The sequence below is a fragment of the Lepidochelys kempii genome, chromosome 20 (assembly GCF_965140265.1).
Source record: "Lepidochelys kempii isolate rLepKem1 chromosome 20, rLepKem1.hap2, whole genome shotgun sequence".
Taxonomy (NCBI): domain Eukaryota; kingdom Metazoa; phylum Chordata; order Testudines; family Cheloniidae; genus Lepidochelys; species Lepidochelys kempii.
In genome coordinates this window covers 14752370-14776479 of record NC_133275.1, presented here as the reverse complement: position 1 = coordinate 14776479, position 24110 = coordinate 14752370, and the positions used below count along the sequence as shown (strand labels likewise).

At 51.5% G+C, this 24110-nt stretch overlaps 1 protein-coding gene across 4 annotated transcripts in view; it reads left to right on the top strand.

Annotated features, from left to right (window-relative positions):
- The window catches only part of HDAC7 (histone deacetylase 7), a 241346-nt gene that overhangs the window by 181390 nt on the left and 35846 nt on the right, over positions 1–24110 (top strand). For all 4 annotated transcript variants that reach the window (XM_073318375.1, XM_073318376.1, XM_073318374.1 and 1 more), the window contains 2 exons: positions 5983–6179; positions 8533–8623. In XM_073318375.1, the coding sequence (XP_073174476.1) occupies positions 5983–6179; positions 8533–8623 (288 nt within the window). The remainder of the gene's footprint in view (positions 1–5982; positions 6180–8532; positions 8624–24110) is intronic.

The window sequence follows — 24110 nt, the reverse complement described above, 5'->3', positions numbered from 1 at the left end:
CATTCTGCAGCCTGAGTCGGTGGGATATAGATGTCATCAATCGTGGAAAAGAAGATTTGAATCAATGCATTTCTTCTGAAAAGCACAAACAGAACTCGCAGAGTACAGCTACTTCAACTAAGATAAAGAATTTCTTCAAAGCTAGTGTGTTGCCTTGTGACGATAATGCGACTGCTGCTGAACTTTGCAAATTGTTCCATGCTATTATGCATCACCATTCTTCCTGAAGCATCGACTGTAGCATAAAAGTTGATAAAACTGTTTACCGTGACTTGTCTGTGGCTAAAAACTTGACTTGAGGAAATACCATGGCTAAGGCACTGAGTGAGAACGTTTTAGCCCCATATTCAGTTCAGAAGCATTTATGATATATTAAGGCTAATGATCTATATTTCTCTTTGGCCACTGATGCTTCAAATAAGGGAGCAACAAAGTGTTTTCTATTAGTCTTAAGGTATTTCAGTTTTGAAAAAAAAGGGTTACATACTTTCTCTTGGCTTTTTACAATGATAGTCAGGAAACTCTTCTAGCCACTGCCACAGAAATATGTGGAAAACTCAAGACTTTTGACCTCAGTTTGGAGAAGCTGTCAGCATATGCAGCTGATAATGCCAGTGTAAATTATGGGATGTATAACAGCATTTACAAGAAACTGAAAAATGTCCAAGAGGACATTCTAGCAGCCCACTGCTTTGCACACATTCTTCATAACATAATAAAGTATGCAGCAGTTAAACTTGATATTGACGTAGAACATTTAATTCTAAAGGTTTATTCCCACTTCCACATTTCTGCCACTAGAACAGAACAATTAAAGGAGATTTGTGACATTGTTGAGGTGGAAGAGTGCGATCGGTTCAGACACGCTGTTACCAGGTGACTGTCTTTTTTGCCAGCAATCAATAGATTACTGAAGTGCTGGAAACCACGAACTCACTATTTCCAGAGTTTAGGAGAGTAAGAGTGTCCCAAAATAAGTTGGGAATGCTTTGGGGACAAGGGCATTGCCAATGAGGTAGTTGAAAGATATTTTCTCTTTCGGAGCTGTGCTCTGAAGCTATTCAAGGACTGTAATGAGGCTTTAGAAGCCACGTGCTTTAGTATTCTTTCAGTTACTGAACTCTTGAATGGATTGAATATGAAACTGGAGAGAAGGATTAGGAACAAGTTCTTTGGCTACACACTGAATTCTAAGCTTGAGGAGATTACTGAAAATATTGCTGGAAGGTGTAAAAAGGACTTCATGGCCTTTTAATGAAAGAGCAAAGAAGTATCTGCATGACAGGTATGACTTCTCTGAAGACAGCCTTCACAGCAAAGTGTACAATTTAGCTCTTGAAAAACGCATCAGCTTTGAAGAATTTTTGGAAGCTGTTCAGGCTTGCAGCATGAAAGAAATGGACATGGATGAGCTCTGTGAAGAAATTCTAAAAGTGGTAAACTCTTCTGTGTTAAAGGATTGCCTAACTAGCGAGGAGAGGCAACAGAACATTTTCACCAAGCACAGGGCAACTTCAAGAACTTTAAGAAGATCAGCTCCTACATCTTTTCAATACTGTGCAGCAATGCTCACATGGAGAGGAAAGGAGTACTTGTGGCACCTTAGAGACTAACCAATTTATTTGAGCATAAGCTTTCGTGAGCTACAGCTCACTTCATCGGATGCATTCGATGAAGTGAGCTGTAGCTCACGAAAGCTTATGCTTAAATAAATTGATTAGTCTCTAAGGTGCCACAAGTATTCCTTTTCTTTTTGCGAATACAGACTAACACGGCTGCTACTCTGAAACCTGTCACATGGAGAGGGTTTTCTCTCTGATGACCACAGCTGGGAGAAATAAAGGGAATCAGCTGGATGTAGAGAGCATGAAAGCAGAGCTCTAGATATGCATCAGTTTAACAGGGGAATGCAAAAATATGTACGCTGAGTTCCTCAAGAAGAAAGAACTTCTGAAAGAGGCCCAGGGTGGGCAAAAGTGCAGACACAGATGAACGGTTATGGTACTCTATGAATTAGGCACATCAAAAACTCTGCTTCTTGCTAGCAAGTCTAACTCTGTCTATATTGTCACTTTGTTCGCTACACACAAATAAACGTATTTTATTGAGAAAGTTCTGCATTGCATTGTAATTTTTATTCCATTTTGTGTAATCTTACATGGAATTGAATGTAGGTTGCTGCATTATTTAACTTGCCAGAAATTAGAATTAGTCTTTTACTATACTATTCAGCAATGAGCTGGACATTTTAAATGTGGCAATGTTTGGTACAGGTTTTGTTAGCCATCATTTCTGCATGTGGGGGGGTCACACCAGCGGGGGCAGGGATGTCCTGTATTCTGAGTATGCATCAGTTGCCACCCTAGTTTGAAGGAGAGGTGAAGAAGAGATGGCGATCGTACTAACAGTGCGTACCCGAAACTGAAGACTTCCTGTCTTTCACTGCAGATGAAGTAGAAAGAGTGATCAAAACATTGAAAATAAGTAAAGCCTGTGAGCTTGATATTGGCCCCCCTGAATTCTTGAAAAAACTGGGAAAACCTAGTAAATAACAGCTAGCCACCTTTCTATCTAGAGTCATCCAGGAGAATCAAATACCTAACATCTGGCACAGAGAAAAAGTAATAGCCATTCCAAAACCTGAAAAAGACCACTAACATGTGAGTTACTGCACTATCTCTTTGCTATGCTGGGTGTACAAATTACTTGAAAGGCTTCCAGGATGACTTGTTTACAGTCTAAGTACCTAGATCGGGGACAAATATTTAATACTGGGCTCTGCAGTCTAGCCGAGAAAGGTCTAACATGATCCAATGGCTGGAAGTTGAAGCTAGACAAATTCAGACCCCTCCCTCTGCCGTCACCTGTCCCTATCACACAATGAGGAGTGCACCCCTCCCTCCAACCTCTGCCATCACCTGTCCAGCAGGACATATGTCCATAACCCAGGCCTCTGCCGTCACTCAGCCCCATCACATAGAATTGCACACATCGCTCACACTTCTGAAAGGAGCTCCAGTGTGGCCCCAAGCACAGAGCAGATTGAGAGAGTTAATGTGTACAGCATGCAAAAGCCACCATGTGAGAGCCCAGCGCAAGGTGTGTTTCTGAGGAAATAACTCAGAGGTGTGAACTGTTCGCCAAGATGCTAAAGTGTTTGTTTTGTGTTAAAATATTTCTACCCTAGTCCTTAGTGCCATTGAATCACTGAGCTCAGGGCAGTCAGGGCTGTACATTTTAGGAGGGTCAGAGTCATATTTGTATCTTTCATTCTGCACCAAAAAGGTGATAGAAACTGAAAAATTTAAAGGCAGTTCATTTTTTGAGGCAGGGGGCTGTTTCTTGGGAACCCCCCAAATTTGAACCCGTAATTCTAACCTGGGGCCCAGTGAGGCATAACATTTTTCAGTCTGCACAGGCATGTGGATTTTAGAGCACTTTGAACCTGGGACTCTTAATGGGGTTCAGCAAGAGACACCCCTTAGAGTCAGGGTCACTGCCACTTCCCTCTGTGAGAGGTTGGAAAGGGCAGGGCACAGGCTATATCTGTCGTGTTCCACCTTCCAGCTACAAGGTCTAAAAGGTTGGCTGTGGTTTTTTTTTTAATCTGACACTTGTGTCATTGCTCCATGGGTTTCCTTTGGTTGTATCCTCAACATTTCTGCCTTGTACTGTAGCAGTTTAGTCCCAATTGCCAGATTTCATCACCGGCTACAAAGTAAGCAAAGCCCTGGTTGCTGGGGGTTTTCAAGCTTGTCCTTAATCTCTGGAGGGTGAAGATGTGATTAGTGGCTCGGACACAGACTCTGTGGATGGAGGATTTCAAAGGAGTCTGAGAGAGTCCTCACTTTCTCCTGACCTCTGGACCTAAGCTTCCCACCTCAAAATGCAGCTGATAACCCTCCTTGACTGTTCAGACGGCAAGGTCTTCAGGGCAGGGACTGGCCCTCATGCTGTGACTGTGCAGTGCCCAGCACAATGGGGCACAGGCTGCCTTCACAGAACAGCAGCAGTTGCAAACTTAGGAAAGCCGTGAATGCATTGTTACCTTGATTTACTGCAACTTCAGAGCTGGAGTGAAGAAGGAGGAGCCAGCACCCTGGGATACCTCCCCCAGCAATCTGCAGGCCAGCAGCAAGTATCCCTTGGGCCCACTGGGAGAGCGGCTGTGACTCAGGGGATAATGCAGAACGCTTCTGTGGGTGTTGCTGGTGACACATGCTTCTGCACTTGCTTGGACAATGCTGCCAACCCCAAGCATTTAACAAGTCATGAGTCCCCTGTCCCATCCCCCCATCATGAAATTGGCTTAAAAATAATGAGATTTTAATGACTTTGGGGTTCTGCTTATTTGCCTTCTAGTTTCTGAGTCTTTAGGAGTCACTTTCTCAAGCTTTTCTCTACAATCCCAAGAGCTGGAAACTTACCCTGTTTTAAAAAATGAAAGTTGCAATTCTGTCTCATGTGATCACCTGACTCCAGGAGCTGGGGCTTTAAGAAGAGCACCAAATGTCATGAGAACTGCAGTAAAAGCATGAAAGCTGACAACACTGCATGCACTGGAGAAATTTATCCTTCAACACACATCTCAGGGGAGTGTTCTCCAGGTACGCACAGGACTGCTTGAACATCTCCAGTCTGGGCCCTGGATTTAGATTGCAGAAGAGTTTGTGCTGTTATGGGAACAGATGTGTGTGCATGGTGGGCAAGTGGGTGGTTCAGGCTTGGGTAAGGAAGGGGCTCTAATGATGTTTTTTTAGTAGGTTTACATTAGTAAGTGGGGTTATAGGTGCAGGAGAGTGATTCACAATGGCACCGCCTTGTCCAGCAGTGCCTGTCACATGGCTCAGAGTCAGACCTGCTGGGTTTAGTGCCTGACCCCTTGTCTACACATAGGAGCTGCACTGGCGTCACTTAAATTGGATCTTAGTTTGGTTTAAACCAGTTTCATTTCAGTTTAACTTAAGTTGATTCCAAAGCTGATAGAACAAAATCTGTTTAAAATTGTACCTTAGCTCTGTGGCTGTGACGTGCTCTGGCAGAGATGCCCTTCAACGGCTTTAGCACTTTTGACTTCTCTCAGCCCTGCAGGAGACAGCCCGGCTGGATGGGTGTGTGTGGCGTATGCATTATCACTTAGTTCCAGGAGCAGGACCTTTGGGACAGCGAAGATAAAAAAAGAGCCCAGAGGAATTCTACGTTCCCAGGGAACTCTGCGCGTATGTCTACACCACAGTTAAACATCTGTGGCTGGCCTGTGCTAGCTAACTCGGGCTAAGGGGCTTGGGCTAAGCAGCTGTTTAATTGTGGTGTAAACACTTGGGCTTGGACAGCAGCCTGAGCTCTGGGACCCTCCCAACTCACAAGGTCCTAGAGCCCAGGCTCCAGCCCAAGTGTGAACATCTGTACTGCAAGACCAAGTCAGCTGGCAAGGGCCAGCCGTGGATTTTTAATTACAGTGTAGACATACTCTGTCAGGCCAGTATGCAGAGAGCCAACCCTAGCCAGCAGTGAGCTGAGCACACTGGATTGGAGTTCACCAGAGGCCAGCTGCCAGGGCTCCAGAAGTGCTGACTGCAGAAGATGCTTCTGCTCTTGTGTAGGGTTTTCTGTTTTGAGTATTATGCACTGGGGATGCCTAAATGATCTGCATCCAGGTCAGAACCTTCGGGCTGTGGCCCTCACAGGCACAACACTGCACGGGGTGAGCAGTTTTTTATGTTCCACTTCAACCCTTCTCATTGTCCAAGGAAAGAAACAGGTGCTGAAGTTCCCTCCCTGTAGCGAAGGGGCTCTATGTCACTGCCCTGGTGGGGGGTGCCCCCCTTGTCCCCTGGGGCCAGGACAAGCGTCCCCAGTGTGGTGGCGTGGGCAGCCCTTTGGGGCCTGTGCTGGGGCTTTCCTCTCTCCAGCAGCCTGTAGGGACACATTGGGGTGCCAGATCAGACAATGACTGAACTCTCCCTGCTTCTTTCTTGCCAGCTGCTGTGAACCTGTGCGTCTCCCTGCGGGTGCCTCAGGCTGTCCCCATGGACCTGCGGATCGGACAGCGCTTTGCCAAGCCCGGCTCCGACACCGCCCTGCTGGCTCTCAAGCAGACCCAGCAGCTGCAGCACCAGCTCTTCTTGGCCAGCCTGCACCAGCAGCACGTGGAGCAGTTCACCCACCAGCACGTGCGGGTAGGAGCAGCCTTCCGGGCCTCTGGGGCACCACAGGGCCAAGCTCAGGCTTTGGGGACACATTGCACCAGTAGCCCTTGAGGCACTTGCCTGCTGCAGACACACTGGGAGCCTGCTTCAGTCAGTCAGCACAGGGGGAGTGAAGCTGGTAGCCACCCCCTGGCTCTGAGCACAGCTGTGCTGGGGAGCAGGAGGCCCCCAGGCCCCAGAAGGACCAAGCCATTGTCGGTGATCAGAACTCGAGGGAGCTCAAGGAGCAGCGGTTATGTCTGGCTTCCCAGGCAGTACCAATGGGATGGTGCTCCAGATAGTGGTCTGGGCAGATCCCTGGCTCCCCCAGCCTTTCATCAGACGTCATCATTTATTTCTCTTGTCTCTGAGACTGGAGCGAATCATCCCACAAACCTCCAAGATCCCAAATGAAATGGAGAAAGTTACAGGACAAATGCTGGGCTACTCCTGCCAGTCTCTGGGTCTGAGCCACGCTACCCAGCCCTGGCTGCCACTTTGGGTGGAGATGCCGGAAGCAGCCTATGCTCTTGAGCACCCTCCACCCTGTATGACCCTCTCCCTTCTTACCCCCTTAACCTGTCCATTATCCTGGCAGGCCTAGAGGCATCCCTGTCATGGACTTTTTGTGGCCCCAATGCCATGTGTTCATATGGCTCAGCGCTGGGTCCGTGCAGCATGGCCAGTGGCGGTGAAAAGCAGAAAGTCACCTTCTGGTCTGGCTTTTCACAGGGATCACAGGAGGCCACGGTTAGCAGTGCTTTCCCCTGTCAAGGCCTGAGAAGTCTACTGTCCATGTCTATGTGAACACAGTTCTCCTGGTCACCGAGAACATAAGGATGATCCAGCAGTGACCCCTCCCCTGTTTCTGGAAGTGGCAGCACCAGCTGCTTGAGAACAAGGGGCAAGGAAACCTGGAATGGGCCCAAGGAAGGGCTGGGGGCTGGATCAGATGGTGCAGAGCCAAGAGTTCTGTCCAGGGCAGAGCCAAGTTGACAAGCCAGATCAATTCCACAGGCCATGGCAGAACGTTGACAGCAAAATTTGCATTTCCAGGTCTCTGCTCTGCTCCCTGGCCGTGTCCTTGACCATGAAGGTCAGAACCTTCCAGACCCTACAGTAAATGTGGTGTTGTAGGCAGGGTCAGTCCATCCCTGGAGCCCCAGAACTGATCCCTCCATCTGATTCCAGGAAGAAGTCAAAGCCAGTGGCCCTCTTCTCCAGTTGCCAATCCTGTCGCCAATCCAGTCGCCAATCCTGCAGCTCTTAGGATTGTTCCAGGGCTTCCTATGCTGACAGAAAGCCCAAGGGGTGCTCAGCAAGGGATACCGCTTCCCCCTGTCTTGGTCTGGAGCCCAGCACAGCCCATAAATCCCACACTTGGGGAGCAGGGCCTAACCTGGACCCCAACAGTCTCATCTGGGTAACTGCAGCCCCCACAGGGGCTCAGTGGCAAATCTGCTTTCACTGCCCAGTCCCTGGGACCCGGCCTTTCTCTCCTCCCTGAATGACAGCTCCACTGCGTGCTGGTGACCAGTCCTGGCTTTCACATCACCCCAGTCCGAGAACAGCCTTAGGACTGGCAGGAGCTCACCTGCAGGGGAAGGACCCATTGGCTCCATTGTCGTGGTACCTTGAAGCACCAGGATGGGCCCCTTTATCTCTCGCCCTCCCTGTTTCAGGGGTCAGGTACCAGACTGCTGGTGCGCCACCCATCAGAGGGCCTGTATCAAGTGACTCCCGAGAGTCACTATTGATAGAGCCTACAGGGCAACACTCTCCCTGCAGCCCCATCACTCTGTCATGTCTCTGGACTCAGGGCTGAGGGGGCTTGGGCTTTGCAACTGCACCTCCCAGAGTCACCTCTCCCCTGGTGCTGGTGCCCTGCTAAATAGACAGGCTCATGGAGAATGAGCCACTCTGATGCCTGCGCCCAACCTGCTCTGGGGAGCCCCCTGGTGGACCTTTGCGGGGAGATCTGCTCTCCCCTTGCCTTCCCCCAGGGCCTTGCCTGGGGTAGAGCTCCTGCCTTCCCCTCCCCTCAGGGCAAGGGAGGGGCTCCCCTTCTGTCCACACAGGATGCTGGCTGGGGCAGGGCTCCCTCCTCTCCTCCCCACAGGGATCTGAAGCAGGAATCCCCCCCCGCCCCTCCACAGGGACCAGGCCGAGATGGGGCACCCTCCTCCCCTGCAGGGCTCTGGCAGAGGCGGGGCTCCCCTTCCCTCCCTCCAGGACACTGTCTGGGGCAGGATTCCTCTCTCCCGTCCCCTGCCCTCCCCCACAGGGCACTGGCTGGGGCAGAGCTCTCTTGCTGCTATGCTGATGCTCTCTGTCCCCCCTGCAGGTGAACATGGACTCCCCGCAGCGTGAGGCAGAGGCTGGGCAGCAGGACCACGAGCTGCGGCTACTCCTCAATAAGGACAAGAGCAAACGAAGTAAGAGCCCCTCGCTGTGTCCATCTATCTGTCTGTCTGCAATGCAATGGGTGCCATGACTCTGCCTGGGAGTCTGAAGGGGGGGCTCAGGCCCCCTGCCCTTTAGGTGGGGACGGGATGGTTCCCACATGGGTGCTCCCTGCCCGTGCTGGGAGTCTGGGGTCCTTCTGAACACAGCCCTGCCTGCAGCATGGCACTGTGCTCCTGGTTCGGGCCTTCCATGTCACTGTGCAGGATGCTCCTGGTAAGGATGTGCTGTTGCTCTGCTTCTCCACTAAGGGCCTTTGCGAGCTGCGAAGGTCCCGCCTGGTGCCCACACCCCGCCCTGCTGCCAAGGGCAGCTGCAGAGATTGAACCTGCTACAAGGGCAGGAATCGGCAAATCAGAAAAGCAAAAGGGATCCCCTTGGGTAAGCCTAGGTGAGTGCCTGGCCCTACCTGCCACCCCAGCGCTGGGGGCTGCCAGAGCAGGTTGGGCCCCAGCCCACCTCTGCTTCTTCTTAGCTTTCCAGGTGGCAGCAGAGCACATCAGGGTCACTCCCCGTGCGGAGCCATGGGCACTGGGATGGTCCAGGTCAGAATGAACTGGTCAGTGTTTTGGGAGTCATTGCTGTAGGAGACCAGCCCACTGGGAGGGGCAGGAATCCACCTCCAAGACTCTGTGACTCAGGCTAGGAGCCGTGGTGCCACAGGCAGAGCTTGTGCAAGCTCCTTCCAGCGCTCCCCCATCCCAGCCCTTCTGTCTGCTGAGGGCAGCGGGAAGGACCTGGGACTGAAACAGCCAGTACCAGTGGGGAGGTGGCGCCCCTGGACTCGATGCTCTGGGAGTACCTTCTACATGAAGCCAGTGCCCCATCTAGTGCCCGTTCCAGCACAGAGCTCTCAAAACAGTGAACTTCCTGAGTTATCCATTCAGTGCATCACACCTGCCTGTACTCTAGGAACAGCTCCAAACTGCAGCCCCACCATGACCCTTCTTAGGGTCCCCTGCTGGTCCACCCAGGTACCCACAACACAGGCTGCAGAAAGCCCACTGTCTGGGAGCCTCAGAGAGCTCATTAGTAGCCATTGTGCCTGATGTCTGGGAGCCCACCATAGCCATCACCCTGGTCACCCATGAGCAACTCCTAACTCAGCTCCCGTCCACACAAACTCTCTGGCCTGCATGTGGTAGTGCTCAGCCCACAGGCTGGCTGGGGCTGTGGGCCAGAGCCCACGTGCTGCTGTCACTCAGGCTGTTAACCCGCCCACTTTGCAGTGGGGGCACAGGCTAAACTACTGGAGTGCTGATCGTCCTTTAGTGCTTTCCCCCAAGCCCCCCAGGTGCCCAAAGGGCAAACAAGTTCTCCCACCTAGAGTGGCTCAGCTCACTGCAGCATTAAGAACCATGGGCTATGTCCCCAGAAGTCCTTGTGCCACACACCAGTAAATGCAGAGCCAGTGAAGACACAGTAGACTAGACACACTGGAGTGTGGCTTTGTAGTGTGTCAGAACCGAGTGCCGATCATCTGGGCTGACTCTGCAGTAAAGACATCTGCTTGCAGGCTCAGGAGCTGAGCATGATGGGATAGGTGGAAGTGATATCACACCCTCCCAGAGCATGGGAACTGCTGGCACTGTGGAAACATGCAAATGATCAGGTGTGGCTGAGAACAGTGTGATGAATTCTTGGCCACGCGGGAGCTTTGGAAATCAGTTGTGGCTCTTCTAGCTAGCTGGGCTGCCTGTCAGAGCCATCATTCCACAGAATGCCTTCTGTGCACTTTCATCCACCAGCTTCCTGCTGGGAGGAACCCCCAGCGAGCTCCCGATCTGTGATCTTTTCAGTGAGCTCTCCTTATGCAGCAGGTAGAAGCAGGCAGTGTGCACAGTTATGGGGCAGTTTCGGGAGGACTGGCACTGACCGGGAATGAGGTCACAGCTGGTTTGGTGTCTGCTTAATGGGTCAGCGCCGACCCCAGGAGGTATATGTCTGCACTGGAGTTGAAAGGTGTAATTCCCAGCTCCGATAGGCATACATTAAAATAGCAGCGTAGCAGCCACAGCACAGGAGATGGTACAGGCTAGTCAAGCAACTACAATCTGGATGCACTTGGGTCTCAGACTTGGGGTAGCTAGCCCCTTCTGCCACTCGAGCCACCATAGCTACACTTCTGTGTAGGGACAAAATTACAAAGGCCAAGGCACAAAACGAGATCAAACCAGCTAGAGACATAAAGGGTAACAAGAAAACATTCTACAAATACATTAGAAGCAAGAGGAAGACCAAGGACAGTTACTCGGGCGGGGGGGGAGAGGAGACAATAACTGAAAATGTGGAAGTGGCAGAGGTACTTAATGACTTCTTTGTTTCAGTTTTCACCAAGAAGGTTGGTGGTGATTGGACATCTAACATAGTGAATGCCAGTGAAAATCGGGTAGGATCAGAGGTCAAAATAGGGAAAGAACAAGTTAAAAATTACTTAGACAAGTTAAATGTTTTCAAGTCACCAGGACCTGATGAAATGCATCCTAGAATACTCAAGGAGCTGAGGAGATATCTGAGCCATTTAGCGATTATTTTTGAAAAATCAATGGAAGATGGGAGAGATTCCAGAAGACTGGAAAAGGGCAAATATAGGCCAATTTATAAAAAGGGAAATAAGGACAACCCAGGGAATTACAGACCAGTCAGCTTAACTTCTGTACTCGGAAAGATAATGGAACAAATAATTAAGCAATCAATTTGCAAACATCTAGAAGATAATAAGATGATAAGTAACAGCCAGCATGGATTTGTCAAGAACAAACCAACCTGATAGCTTTCTTTGACAGGGTAACAAGCCTTGTGGATGGGGGGAGGTGGTAGATGTGGTATATCTTGACTTTAATAAAGCTTTTGGTACTGCCTCACGTGACCTTCTCATAAACAAACTAGGAAAATGCACATAGATGGAGCTACTATAAGGTGAGTGCATAACTAGTTGGAAAACCGTTACCAGAGGGTAATCAGTGGTTCACAGTCATGCTGGAAGGGCATAACGAGTGGGGTCCCACAGGGATCAGTTCTGGGTCCGGTTCTGTTCAATATCTTCATCAATGATTTAGATAAATGGCATAGAGCACACTTATAAAGTTTGCGGATGATACCAAGCTGGGTGGGGTTGCAAGTGCTTTGGAGGAGAGGATTAAAATTCAAAATGATCTGGACAAACTGGAGAAATGGTCTGAAGTAAACAGGATGAAATTCAATCAGGACAAATGCAAAGTACTCCACTTAGGAAGGAACAATCAGTGGTACACACACAAACTGGGAAATGACTGCCTAGGAAGAAGTACTGTGGAAAGGGACCTGGGGGTCAGAGTGGACCACAAGCTAAATATGAGTCAAAATCAAGGCCATCCCTAGGGTGCTGCGGAGCCTGGGGCGGAAGTGACATCACTTCCGGGACTGACCACACCGAGGACGGGTAGGGGAGGCTGAGGGAGGCGGTGCCTCCTCAAACAGCCAGGCGTGTCCCCTCCCCCCACCCAGGGTCCCGCTTCGGCAGCGCCGCTGGGCTCCAGGGGGCTGGGGCCACGCCCCCTGCCTTTCTGGGGCTGGGGAGGCTGCTGCTCCCGGCGCTCCGGGGCGGCTGCGGTGGCGCTGCCGTGGGCTCTCCCTCCCGGCGCTCCGGGGTGGGGCGGCTGCGGTGGCGCTGCCGTGGGCTCTCCCTCCCACGCTCTGGGGCGGCTGCGGTGGCGCTGCCGCGGGCTCTCCCTCCCGCGCTCTGGGCGGCTGCGGTGGCGCTGCCGTGGGCTCTCCCTCCCGGCGCTCCGGGGTGGGGCGGCTGCGGTGGCGCTGCCACGGGCTCTCCCTCCCGGCGCTCCGGGGTGGGGCGGCTGCGGTGGCGCTGCCGTGGGCTCTCCCTCCCGCGCTCTGGGGCGGCTGCGGTGGCGCTGCCGCGGGCTCTCCCTCCCGCGCTCTGGGCGGCTGCAGTGGCGCTGCCGTGGGCTCTCCCTCCCGGCACTCTGGGGTGGGGCGGCTGCAGTGGCACTGCCGCGGGCTCTCCCTCCCGGCGCTCTGGGGTGGCTGCGGTGGCGCTGCCGTGGGCTCTCCCTCCCGGCGCTCCGGGGCACACGCTGTCCCTCGGGTAGAAGGGGCGAAGCTAGGAGTAGCCTCCCCCAGCCAGCAGTTCATCCGCTGCCCATGCCGCGCCGGCCAATTGTGCTGGCCCGTGGGCCCCCCAAAGCATGAGGCCCAGAGTCATCGCCCCAATTTGCCGCCCCCTAGGGACATCTGTGGTCAACAGGTTTACACTGTTGCAAAAAAACCGAATATCATTCTGGGATGTATTAGCAGGAGTGTTGTAAGCAAGACATGAGAAGTAATTCTTCCGCTCTACTCAGCGCTGATTAGGCCTAGTATTGGGTCCAGTTCTGGCGCCACATTTCAGGAAAGATGTGGACAAATTGGAGAAAGTCCAGAGAAGAGCAACAAAAATGATTAAAGTTCTAGAAAACACGACCTATGAGGGAAGATTGAAAAAATTGTGTTTGTTTAGTCTGGAGAAGAGAAGACTGAGAGGGGACATGATAACAGCTTTCAAGCACATAAAAGGTTGTTACGAGGAGGGAGAAGAATTGTTCTTCTTAACCTCCGAGGATAGGACAAGAGCCATGGGCTTAAATTGCAGCAAGGGAGGTTTAGGTTGGACATCAGGAGAAACTTCTTAAACTGTCAGGGTGGTGAAGCACTGGAATAAATTGCCTAGGGAGGCTGTAGAATCTCCATCGTTGGAGATTTTTAAGAGGAGTTTAGACAAACAACAGGGATGGTGTAGAATAATATTTAGTCCTGCCATGAGTGCAGGGAACTGGACTAGACGACCTCTCAAGGTCCCTTCCAGTCCTGTGATTCTATGATTCTATTTATAGTGTGCAGGCTTGACTAGAGCTAGTGCAGGTATGGCTCCTGGAGCTGGGAATTACACCCCCAGCTCCAGTGGGAGAGCAGCTGCACAGGTTCTGCGAGCTTGGGGGAGAAATGGGACTGCAGTGTCTAGCATCCTCCAGACTTCCTGCACCAAGTTCACATGTCCCCTGGGCCTGCACAGAGCAGGCAGAGGAGCAGTTGGTGCTGGGAGAGTGCGGAGTAATGACATGGGGGAAATTTGGGACCTTCTACATCAAGAAGGGGGAGCTGGCCTGTGTATTGGGAGGACAGGACCTGGCAGAAGGTTCTTTCCTCATCTTCATCATTGCAGCATCTGGGTGCCTTCCAGTCATGTCCTGAGTGACATGACTAGCAGCTGCTGTGTGGGGCTTGTTCTCTCTCTGTCCCCTCACCCAGGGGGAGGATTATGAGTGCAGTTAGGGTGTGTGGGGCTGTTTTGATAGGGTTTTTTGTTGTTGCTCATTTTGTTTTTCTAATGTTTGCCCTGGTCCCTGTTTACATCAGCAGAGGCAGGTTGGAGCAGTCGTTGGTCTTTGGAGCGTGGGGTGGGGAAGGCTGGGATGCTCCTTGGTTGCCACAGGACTTTGTTCTACAGTCTGGGACTGATCCCTGAGGAATCTCTGTCTCCCCCACAGGCAAGCTTTTCCCTTGTGGTAGAAAGTTACATTGAGCCTGAGGAATGGAGCTGTCAACCATAGCCCTTATCCCGGGGCTTTTGGCTCTTCTACATACCCTGGCCATAGAGCACCATGAAGATCAGGAATGAGACCTTGAACTTTGAACTCTCTTTTGTGGGAGGCAAACTTAGGGCATAGAGAAAAGGTGTGATGTGCCCGCGGTATCCCGTGTTGCTCAGGAGCCGTGCTACGGGATTCTCTACTACTTGGAGTTTCCTAAATTCGGATGGCTTCCTGCCCCTGTCTGTCACATGGCTGTAATCCAGACAGGTGGTGACAACTGAGTGTGTAAGATGGGACGGAGTCTCCTAGCCAAGTGGAAATGATAGATGGCTGCCAGTGGCTTCCAGACAGGATGCACAATCATCTTTGATGTCACAATAAACCCCTGAGGCAGTATCCTCTGCTCCCAAGTGACTGGACCACAGTACATCATGGGCCAGTTTTAATACCTAGTTCTGGTACAATTTGGGGACCAGGAGTTGGGTTTGGTGGGCTCTAGTTTGTTTGTCCCAGATCACCCTCACCAAGAGCTCCACTTTTAGTTCAAAATAGGAATAGTGGGCGTGCTGGCCAGGATCAACTAGCACCCATTTACTCCAGCCAGCTGGCCATAGAGTGGGCTGAAGACTGGGTCCTCCCTCTGATGGATGAAGTCGGCCCCTTGTCTGAGAGCAGGAGGTTGTCCCTATGGGGAAGGCTGTTCATGTGGCTGTTCCTCAGGTGCTCCAAACTACGCTGCACCCCAGTGAGTTTCCCCACTCTGTTTGCGGGTTCCCTTTGGGCTGTCAGTGCCTCCTTTTGGGCTTGACGCCGTTCCCAGTGTGATTCTGGTGTGGAACGGTGTTGGAAAAGGGGAACATTTCTTTTAGCTTGATCTCGCCCTGGGTCCCCAGGTTGAGTCCTGATCCCACCTGCCTGGGCACCCTCAGAAGACTGGTTACCAGTCCCAGTTCTGGACCCATACTATCAGACTGGCTAGATGTAGGGCCATGGACACCAACACTTCGACCTCTTGACCCCCAACATTAATATGACTTTAGTCATAGAGTAGGGCCAAACATCCCCATGAATACATCCTACCAGGCAGGCCGCAGGGTCTGCTCTACAGAAGCGGCGGGCTGGGGAAGTCTGTGGCTGCCCCACCCCTGCAAGGAAATGCCTCCTCTCCACCATGGGCACCAGCGCCGGCAGGGAGGGGTGGGTGGGGCCCCAGGGGACGGAACCACTCTGTGCTCCCAAGCTTCAGTGTTCTTCCCCATAGGACTGGGCTGGGAGGGGGAATCCCTGTTCTGCGCTGGCTCAGCAGGGCCAGTGAGTGCAGCCGGGGGGCAGGGCACAGAGAATGGGTCTGTGGGGGATGCTGGGCAGTGGGGGAGGTTTGTGTGTTTTGGAGTGCTAGACAGTGGGGGGGTTATTGGGGGGTGCTGTGCAGTGGGGGTGACCTCTGTATGTTGGGGCACTGGGCAGTAGGGGGTCTGTGTGGGGTACTGGGCAATTGGGTTGGGGTTGTGTGCGCGGGGAGTGCTGGGCAGGGATGATGGTGTGCAGGACGCTGGGCAGCTCTGGTGGGGCTGTAGGCAGGGCGGGGGCACTCGGCATAGCGGGTCCAGGGGAGGCTGGGCATAGGAAGTTGCGGGGTGTTGGGTGGGGGGGCTGTGTGCGCAGCATGGGCCAGCCCCAGAGGGGAAGGGGCACACTGGCAGCACAGGGCTGGGCGAGCCAGTGTGCATCTGCCGGCTGCCGGTTTGTAAACAGTGCCCTTGTACTTGGCTGGGCAGAGTGGGGCTGCTCCCTCCATGTCATGCCCCATTGCCCCTGGCCGGCCCCTCCCTCCAGGTATTGACCTCCCTGTATCATGCTCCATTGCCCCCATGGGGGTCCACAAATATGTTTGGCACCAGGCCCACAAAAGATTCATCCAGCTCTGGCTCTGAGGTGCGCAATGGGTGGTGTCAGCGGCAGTGAAGGCAGCCGGGCGGGCACATCCCTTTCTAGGGGGCCCATTGACTGTTCTGCCTGGGGGCCTGGAATTGCTGTCCACATGCCTGCATCCTACAGTACCCATTCGACTCCTTCAGAGATTCAGGAGCTATTAATTGCTCTCATATGAATGTCCCAAACCTGAGTCAATAAAGCCCAGCACTTCTGCCCCCATACTGGAACTGGAACTACATAAGCCTTCAGCCCGAGGAGTTCTCCACACATTTCTTTGGAACAAGCATGGGCACAGTTGCACTGCATATGGAGGTGATATTGGTACCTGTGGCCTTCCTGCCCACAAATAAAATAAATTGGGAACCCCCGCTTTCTTTCCAGCTGGGACTCCTTCAGCGGTCAGTCTCTCATTCGTTACAACTGGCCCATTGCTGGTGCTGGACCCTAGTTTTAGTCCCTTATCAAGGGGTTTGGGGGGCCTGAGCTCCCTTCCTTATTGGACCTGATCCATGGACATTCAATTTTCCAGGCTTTCCTGGAGGCACCCAGTATAATTGGAAATCCAGAAAGTTCTCTGCAAGGTATGTATGCCTTCTCCAGCCAAGTCACCTGGTGGCAGCAGACCCACCCATTGTGTCCCGCTGGAAGAATTTGGCAACACTGTTCTGATGTCACCAATTTTACAGTTTATGCTGGAGAAGGAGTTTCTGGTTTCAACCAGCAAGAACAAAAATCCCAGAGTCATTGGGCTGCAGCTCTCAACTGGGAATCTAGAGTGAATGGTTCATGTCAGCATCGCCGACAGTAGCCCTCCTGAGTAAGCCCTAGGCAGTTTAGTATGATGGCTTTGAGTGTCCCATAGTTAATAGGCAGCAGGTTTAAAACAAATAAAAGGAAGTATTTTTTTTAAACAACACACAGTCAACCTGAGGAACTCCTTACCAGAGGATGTTGTGAAGGCCATGACCGTAACAGGTTTAAAAAAAGAACTAGATGAATTCATGGAAGATCTGTCCATCAATGGCTATTAGCCAGGATGGGCAGGAATGGTGTCCCTTGCCTCTGTTTGACAGAGGCTGGGAATGAGCGACAAGGGTTGGATCGCTTGATGATTACCTGTTCTGTTCAATCCCTCTGGGGCACCTGGCAGTGGCCACTGTCGGAAGACAGGGTACTGGGCTAGATGGACCTTTGTTCTGACCCAGTAGGGCCATTCTTATATTCTTTGCTGCCTCTACCCGCAGGGCACAGAACGCTATCTGGGCCTCTCCTGTTCAGTAGGGTGCGATCTTAGTGGCCCATCTCTCCCAGGGCTAATGGTGTGCCCCAGCCAGCCATTCAGAAGTCTCTAGGAAGGCCTTAGGATTGTCTTCTGGCCCCATTTTGGTGAGAATCATAGAATATCAGGGTTGGAAGGGACCCCTGAAGGTCATCTAGTCCAACCCCCTGCTCGAAGCAGGACCAATTCCCCATTGCTGTCCCTGCGGGCCCCGCGAGTGGATTCCATCTTGCCTGCTGATACTGTTTCAGAGATGGTCTTGGGGGGCAGGTGCAGAGCCAAGGCAAAGCAAGGCCAGGGCACAGCTGTTTCCTTTGATCTTGAAGAGGCCTCACCATCTTTGAGGAGGGCTGCTGCTGCTCTTGCACCCCATTTGCTGTCCTGTGGGAGAGTTCAGTGGGTGAAGCCGCATGAGGAGGAGGTTTTAGGGGGGACGTTATAGCTGTTGTTCCCCCCGCTAGAGGATCCTGTAGTGTGGGAAGTTGCTAGTGGGGTCCCCGTGTCCTTAACATCTGTCCCTCCAGGAGCCATCATGGTTAAGATTTCTCCCTCAGGTGATGGCAGGGTGTACTTGGTGACTGAGGGCCTCCCAGACAGTTTGGGGGAGAACAGGGCCCCAGTCTGGGCACCAAAGTTATTTGGCATTCTCCTTCCACCCTTGATCCTGCTCCCATTTTGGAGGCATCAGCCTTGTGGCTGCTGAGCCCATCGTGGAGGTGTCATTGACTGACACTAAGTGGCCGGGTGCTGTGCCTTCTGGGATGTCCTCCACTGAAGTGGAGTGGTTCAGCCCTGAGCCTGGTTATGATTCAGAACTTGGGGATTGCAAGTCCTCTGGGGGGATTGCTGATGCTGGCTTGGCAGGCACTGGATCTGTTGAAGTGGCACTGGTCCTCAGCATCGAGCCTCTTGACCTCAGTGCTGGGGTTGGGGAAGATGGGTCTGTTAGTTCTGTTGAGCCTGCCATGGTGGCATTGCCCCCCAGAGAGGTTTCACCTGCCTGGACCCTCTCTTTTGTCCATTCATCCTGGAGAAATCCCCCCATAGTCACCAGAGGGTGAGTCCCAGGAGGTAGTATTTGTTGTGCCTTCCTTCCCCCCACACCCCCCAGGGTGCAGGAATTCCTCCACCTGTGTTGGGGGATGTGGTGGACCGTGTGCTTCAGGATATATTGCAGCGGGCCTCCACGCTAGTTGATGTGGAAGGGGGGAGAGGAGGAATCAGAGCAGGGATGATGCTGGGGGACTGATTGAGGATGACTGGGGGTCTTTGGGCTCTCACTGACTTCTTGGCCCCATCTCTGTCACCGGACGAGCTATGCCGGTTCCTGGAGGCCATACACAGCTTTGGGAGAAAGGCACAGCTTGATCTTGATCACTGGGGTGATTATGATCTCACCCTCAACTCTGTGATGGCCTTTCTAGGGGAGGGCCAAGGGGCGGCAATATAGACAGTACTGGTGGGCCAGGACCTTCCATGGTGCTCTACTCAAATATGGAGTGATGCATGAGTTGTTGCATGGCCTGCTGGTGCAGGGGATGCCGCCACTGTGGGGATCCTCAACCCCCTCTCTAATGAAGTGTGCCATCTTTGCCTCATTGAACATCCATGGCTGTAGGGTGAGATCATTTCCTACCTTCAGGTGGGGAGGTATTCTGTGATATTCCTTCAGGAGACTCACGTGGACCTGGCCGCCAATGCCAGCTGGTGGGTGCAGAGGGGCGACGGTGTATTTTAGCCATCTCATGATGTCATTGGGTGGGTTGGTGTCAAGGTTCCTCCCCCACTCTGAACTCTAGGGTACAGATGTGGGGACCTGCATGAAAAACCTCCTAAGCTTATCTTTACCAGCTTAGGTCAAAACTTCCCCAAGGTACAAAATATTACACCCATTGTCCTTGGACTGGCCGCTACCACCACCAAACTAATACTGGTTACTGGGGAAGAGCTGTTTCGACGCGTCCTTCCCCCCAAAATACTTCCCAAAACCTTGCACCCCACTTCCTGGACAAGGTTTGGTAAAAAGCCTCACCAATTTGCCTAGGTGACTACAGACCCAGACCCTTGGATCTTAAGAACAATGAACAATCCTCCCAACACTTGTACCCCCCCTTTCCTGGGAAATGTTGGATAAAAAGCCTCACCAATTTGCATAGGTGACCACAGACCCAATCCCTTGGATCTGAGAACAATGAAAAAGCATTCAGTTTTTTACAAGAAGACTTTTAATAAAAAATAGAAGTAAATAGAAATAAAGAAATCCCCCCTGTAAAATCAGGATGGTAGATATCTTACAGGGTAATTAGATTCAAAAACATAGAGAACCCCTCTAGGCAAAACCTTAAGTTACAAAAAAGATACACAGACAGAAATAGTTATTCTATTCAGCACAATTCTTTTCTCAGCCATTTAAAGAAATCATAATCTAACACATACCTAGCTAGATTACTTACTAAAAGTTCTAAGGCTCCATTCCTGGTCTATCCCTGGCAGAAACCAGCATACAGACAGACACAGACCCTTTGTTTCTCTCCCTCCTCCCAGCTTTTGAAAGTATCTTGTCTCCTCATTGGTCATTTTGGTCAGGTGCCAGCGAGGTTACCTTTAGCTTCTTAACCCTTTACAGGTGAGAGGAGCTTTCCCCTGGCCAGGAGGGATTTCAAAGGGGTTTACCCTTCCCTTTATATTTATGACAGTTGGTGACCCTATTCTCCCCTGGCCTATGGGCTGAAGTATAAGAGGTTGCTGAGGTTGGGTTGGGTTGCCTGCTGTGCCTCCAGGTCTGCATGAAGAGGCTGCTTTTAAGCCTCATTAATGTTTATGCCCCGATACCAGGCCCAGAGCAGGTGCTCTTCTATCGACAGGTTTCCTTCTTCCTTGGCAAGTTGGATCCTCATGAGTGCTTGGTCCTGGGTGGGGATTTTAACACCACCCTTGAAGTGCAGGACCATGTTGGGAACAGGTGCCGAATCCCTGTTAACGTCCTCAAGTTGATTCTTGAACAGCATGCCCTGGGAGATATTTGGCGTGATCAGCACTAGGATGATACCACCTCCTTTACCTTTGTTTGGGTGGAGGTGGTTTGGTCGTGTCACTTCTGGTTGGACAGAACCTACATCTCTCGGTTTCTTATTGCATGAACCCACTCCTCTGACATTCAGCCAGCTCCCTTTTTGGACTGTCACTTGGTCTGTGTACAGCTTACCCTTACACCTGAGTGACTGAGGCCAGCCAACTGACACTTTACTGACAGCTTGTTAGAGGATATGGGCTTCGTGGGGTCCTTCCAGGGTTTTGGCTGGCCAGGCGGAGGCACACATTCCCCTCAGCGCAGAGATGGTGAAATGTATGAAAGGTGCATGTCAGGCTCTTTTGCCATGACTACAGCTGGGGGACCAGCCAGGGAAGGAACGTGGCAATGGAGTGGCTGGAACAGGAGGTCATGGAGTTGAAGAGGCGCCTGGTTGCTCACCCTGAGAATCCATCCCTCTGTATGGAGTGTCAGGAGAAGTGAGATGAGATTCAAGCCCTCATGATGATTGGGCTTGGCGCATGTTCCTTAGGTTGCATATCCAACTCCTTCAGGAGATGGATCACGGCTCCTGTTTCTTCTGTGCCCTGGACAACATAAGAACATAAGAATGGCCATACTGGGTCAGACCAAAGGTCCATCCAGCCCAGTATCCTGTCTACCAACAGTGGCCAATGCCAGGTGCCCCAGAGGGAGTGAACTTAACAGGTAATGATCTAGTGATCTCTCTCCTGCCATCCAGGAGAGAGGGGTGCCAAAAAAAAATATCACCTGCCTCCTGGTGGAGGATGACACCACTCTTACAGATCTGAGCAGATGCAAGAAAAGGCATGGGCATTCTACAACAAACTTCTTTCCAGATTCAACCAACACCAACACTTGTGATGAACTGTAGGATGAACTCCCAATGGTCAGCGCAGGTGACCGGGACCAGCTGGAGCTTCATAGAATCATAGATTAGAGTTGGAAGAGACCTCAGGAGGTCATCTAGTCCAACCTCCTGCTCAAAGCAGGACCAACCCCAACTAAATCATCCCAGCCAGGGATTTGTCAAGCCAGGCCTTAAAAATCTTTAAGGATGGAGATTCCACCACCTCCCTAGGTAACCCATTCCAGTGTTTCACCACCCTCTTAGTGAAATAGTGTTTCCTAATAACCAACCTAAACCTCCCCCTCTGCAACTTGAGACCATTACTCCTTGTTCTGTCATCTGGTACCACTGAGAACAGTCTAGCTCCATCCTCTTTGGAACCCCCTTTCAGGTAGTTGAAAGCAGCTGTCAAATCTCCCCTCATTCTTCTCTTCTGCAGACTAAATAAGCCCAGTTCCCCCAGCCTCTCCTCATAAGTCATGTGTTCCAGCCCTCTAATCATTTTTCTTGCCCTCCGCTGGACTTTCTCCAATTTGTCCACATCCTTCTTGTAGTGTGGGGCCCAAAAAGGGACACAGTACTTCAGATGAGGCCTCACCAATGCCGAATAGAGGGGAACGATCATGTCCCTCGATCTGCTGGCAATGCTCCTACTTATACAGCCCAAAATGCCGTTAGCCTTCTTGGCAACAAAGGCACACTGTTGACTCATATCCAGCTTCTCGTCCACTGTAACCCCTAGGTCCTTTTCTGCAGAACTGCTGCCTAGCCACTCGGTCCCTAGTCTGTAGCGGTGCATGAGATTCTTCCCTCCTAAGTGCAGGACTCTGCACTTGTCCTTGTTGAACCTCATCAGATATCTTTTGGCCCAATCCTCCAATTTGTCTAGGTCACTCTGGACTTTATCCCTACCCTCCAGCATATTTACCTCTCCCCCCAGCTTCGTGTCATCTGCAAACTTGCTGAGGGTGCAATACATCCCACCATCCAGATCATTAATGAAGAAGTTGAACAAAATCGGACCCAGGACCGACCCCTGGGGTACTCCGCTTTATAGTGGCTGCCAACTAGATACTGAGCCGTTGATCACTACCCAGTGAGCCTGACAATCTAGCTTTCTATGCACCTTATAGTCCATTCATTCAATCCTTACTTCTTTAACTTGCTGGCAAGAATACTGTGGGAGACCATATCAAAAGTTTTGTTAAGTCAAGATATATCACTTTCACCGCTTTCCCCATATCCTCAGAGCCAGTTATCTCATCATAGAAGTCAATCAGGTTGGTCAGGCATGACTTGCCTTTGGTGAATCCATGTTAAGGACCTGCTCCATGATTTTTCCAGGGACTGAGGTGAGGCTGTAGTTCCCCAGATTCTCCTTCTTCCCTTTTTTAAAGATGGGCACTATGTTTGCCTTTTTCCAATCATCCAGGACCTCCCCCAATCACCACGAGTTTTCAAAAATAATGGCCAATGGCACTGCAATCACATCTGCCAACTCCTTCAGCACCCTCGGATGCATTGCATCCTGCCCCATGGACTTGTGCATGTCCAGTTTTTCTAAATAGTCCTTAAGCTGTTCTTTCACCACAGAGGGCTGCTCACCTCCTCCCCATACTGTGCTGCCCAGTGCAGCAGTCTGGGAGCTGACCTTGTCTGTGAGTAACGAGGCAAAAAAAGCATTGAGTACTTCAGCTTATCCCACATCATGTGTCAGTAGGTTGCCTCCCCCATTCAGTAGGGGTCCCACACTTTCCCTGCCCTTCTTCTGCTTGCTAACATACCTGTAGAAACCCTTCTTGTTACCATTCACATCCCTTGCTAGCTGCAACTCCAATTGTGCTTTGGCCTTCCTGATTACACCCCTGCATGCTCGAGCAATATTTTTATACTCCTCCTCAGTAACTTCTTGTAAGCTTCCTTTTTGTATTTAAGCTCACCGAAGATTTCTCTGTTAAGCCAAGCTGGTCGCCTGCCATATTAGCTATTCTTTCTGCACATCCGGATGATTTGTTCCTGCGCCCTTAATAAGGCTTCTTTAAAATACAACCAGCTATTCCTCTCACACTGGCAGAGTTCTCGGAAGCCCTCTGTTTGATGCCCACTAGCAAATGCCTGGACATAGATGGGCTGACTGTGGAGTTCTGCCACTCATTCTGGGACATCCTTGGCCTTGCCATCATCTGAGCCAAGTTCCTGGGGTGCTCCATGACGCATAGGTGGGCAATGCTTGCTCTGCTACCAAAAAAGGAGAACCTCCAGGACCTGAGGAATTGGAGCCCAGTATCCCTACTCAGTGCAGACTATATGGTCGTAGCGAAAGCCATCTTGCTGTGGCTGAAGTCCATGCTGGCATACGTGATACTCCCCAACCAGTCCTATGCTGTCCCTGGCTGGAGTTTATTTGATCATCTATATCTAGTCTGGGATTTTCTTTGTCTGGCATGTAGGGATGTTTTGTCTCTCACCTTCCTGTCCCTTGACCAGGAGAAGGGGATTGACAGTGTGGACCATGAGTATCTCATGGGAACTGTGTGAGCAATCAGCTTCAGTCCCCAGTTTGTGAGATTCCTCCAGGTGCTGCACGCCTCTGAAGAGTGTATAGTCCAGCTCAACTGGGCCTTGACCAAACCAGTCATCTTTGGTCAGGGAGTGTGTCAGGGCTGCCCTTTGTCTGGCCAATTGTAGGCCATTGTTGTCAAGGCCTCTCTTTGTCTCTTATGCAAGCGATTGATGGGGCTGGTGCTCCGCAACCCGGCTTGGAGGGTGGTGTATA